At 57.9% G+C, this 2,531-nt stretch overlaps 1 protein-coding gene across 1 annotated transcript; it reads right to left on the bottom strand.

Annotated features, from left to right (window-relative positions):
* Nucleotides 1-767: 767 nt before the first annotated feature.
* On the bottom strand, nt 768-2,514 carry LOC107117007 (cornifelin homolog B-like; the record flags this gene model as incomplete). Its single annotated transcript, XM_015419039.1, has 2 exons — nt 768-1,457; nt 2,377-2,514. Coding segments are annotated over 2 exons (228 nt in total), but the record flags the coding sequence as incomplete, so codon positions are not given.
* Nucleotides 2,515-2,531: the final 17 nt, after the last annotated feature.

Genomic DNA, 2,531 nt, shown 5'->3' with positions numbered 1-2,531 from the left:
GGGGCCCTACCGTTCTCGTACCACTCAAAGGCCCGGGGGAGGCGCTGGTGGCCCACAATTCCCAGCGGCCGACCCTTCCCCATTTCCCTTGCACAGACCACAGAGCGGCTGGCCTAGAGGGGCTAGCAGGAGTAGAGGTCGGCCCCGATGTCCTCTCTTACGGCAGGGAGGAGTTTCTCAGAAACACGGAGTGGGGGAGGGAGGGGGTGAGAGAGCCTTGATGCCGGCGTGCATGTCTTAGGTTGCTTTATTTTCTAAAAAAATCAGCACCTTCCCCGCCGTTTCCATTTGCTCTGGTCTTTCAGACACCACTGCCTCCCCACCACCACCACCACCCCCGAAGGCAATAAAGACGGCTGTCCGCAGTTTTTGTGTCCCTCTAGTCGAAGAGTGAAGCTTTAGGGCCGGCGATGAAGCCCTTCCCGGACTCCGCCACGTCAGCTCACCGGGCGAGTTTGGGTCGGATCAGGTTTTGAGGGCTCATTTCTGAAAGAAAACAAACAGTGCTCCCTCTAAGCTGTGGAGTCTTGTGGGGGGGGAAAATTCTACTTCGTGAGCTGCCGGCATCAAAGTCGTGAGCGAGCGATTTGGCCGTTGCGTAAATCAGTCTGCTCTGGAGCCCTCCTTCCTGAGCGAAGGCAAAAATGTGTGCGCCGGAGGCTAAAAAACTGTGAGGTAGCTCGCATTAACTCAGCTTAGAGGGAACACTGAAGACAGCATCTGCAGGAGCTCCTCTCCTTGCTGACGTGGCCCTTTGCGCCATACAATTTTTTTGGGGGGGGGGTTGTTTTTGTTTCTGTAAGCATTCACACACCCGTAGCCTCAAGTGGTTCAGCCCAGGAAAGGCTCCAGCGCTGGATTCCGCCAAGACAAACCAGTCCGTCCCTTTTTTTCTCGGCATCTGGCAAATTGTTTCTCACCTTCCCACTCCCCGAGGCGGTTGCTGTCCTGGCACCGGGCGACTTGCCTTTTTGGAAGCGGCTCCGTCACCCCGCCCCTCGGAGGTGGCAGCGGGAGTCCTGCCATTGAATCGGAGGTGGACGGCTCATTTTTCTCCCTCTCCTTTTATCTGCCTCCAAATGTAGCTATTACCGGGGAGAGGCTGCCGTTGCAACCCTTCCTCGCCGGCTTCAAACGGAGGTTTGCACTTTGCTCATCAGTGAAGTAACAACTAAAAAGTGCGGGGAAAGAGAGAAGCTGCGCCAGTCCAAAGTGAAACCGTCCCTTCGGCGTCCTGCCGGGCTGCAGTTCCCAGGTCCCTTTGCAGCAAGAATACCCAGCCAGGCCAGGTTCATTCCACAGCATCTCTCTCCTGGGGTGTGGGCGACTGCCAGGTAACTGGAGGGGTGGGTGTGTGTGAAAGCGGGCTAGCAGGGGCTCTTCAGCTCCCGGGCCATCTGGCAAAGGGCGCAGGGGCAGCAGCAGCAGAAGGCAACCCAGTCGCAGCAGACGCAGCCCTGGGAAAGGGAAGACGGATGTCAGTCAGGCTACTGAGCCACCCTTTCCTGAGCGAAGACAAAAATGCGAACCGGAGGCTAAAAAATGTGAGCTGGCTCGCACTCACTCAGCTTAGAGGGAACACTGCTCAAGATCCTTCTCAAACTACAGGTCCCAGAACTTCTTTTTTTTGGGGGGGGGGAGCCATGTTAGTAAAGTGGTATGAAATCAGTATCCGTTTTGTCTCGTGGCCATGCGCCATTTGGCAGTTTTGCTAAGGGCTCGCAGGCCCAGCCCTGTCAGCGAGCCGGTCTGTCTCTTCCCTAAAGCTTTTCCCCTGTAAGGCGCTCCTGATGAGGCACGGGGCTTTTGAAATGGGGGTGGTGGTGAGGCGGGGTGGGCGCCACAGCCGGAGTTAACCGCTGCCTTTTACACCGAGGTCCCTACAACTCTGTCTGTGGTGGCTGGCTGTGGGCGATCCACTGAACTGACAAGATGGTCGACGGCAGCTCACTTTGGGGAAGGGAGGGGTGCGACCTCAGCTGCCGGGGAGGGGGAAGAGTTCTAATCTATACCAAGTCAAATGCTGCCCCCCCCTCCCGGGTATGTATTTTCCTCTCAGCTTCATAACTTCTTGCTTCAACCTAGCTATCCCGCCTAAGCCTAGAGCCCGTTCTTCTCACAGCCTTGCTGGTACAGAGACACGACATCCGTCGGTGAGAGAGAGTTCTTTGTAAGCCAGCTGCACGACGCTGACCCTGCCTCCTTCGCTCTCTGTGTCCCTCTTTCGCTAACCACCTTGGAAACGCCTGCTGTTTTTGGGACGCACGAGCGATCCCGCTCATGCATCGGCCAGCCGGGAAGGCGGTTTCGTTGGCCGCGCGTCTCTCGGCCGAACGGCCCGCTCTGGGAAGCCCGAAGGGAAAGGGAAGCCGGTACCTTGATGCGCAGTTGTTCCCGCAGGCCCGTCCGCATGGCCACCAGCGCCCCCGGGAGGAACGGGACGCAGCAGCACTCGCCGTACTCCACGCCCACCTTGCAAGCCAGGAGGCAGGGGAGGAAGATCCCGCAGAAACCTGGGGGAGGGAGGAGAA

The sequence above is a fragment of the Gekko japonicus genome, unplaced genomic scaffold (assembly GCF_001447785.1).
Source record: "Gekko japonicus isolate JY-2015 unplaced genomic scaffold, Gekko_japonicus_V1.1 scaffold4782, whole genome shotgun sequence".
NCBI classification, from domain to species: domain Eukaryota; kingdom Metazoa; phylum Chordata; class Lepidosauria; order Squamata; family Gekkonidae; genus Gekko; species Gekko japonicus.
This window is presented reverse-complemented; position numbering and strand designations above follow the sequence as displayed.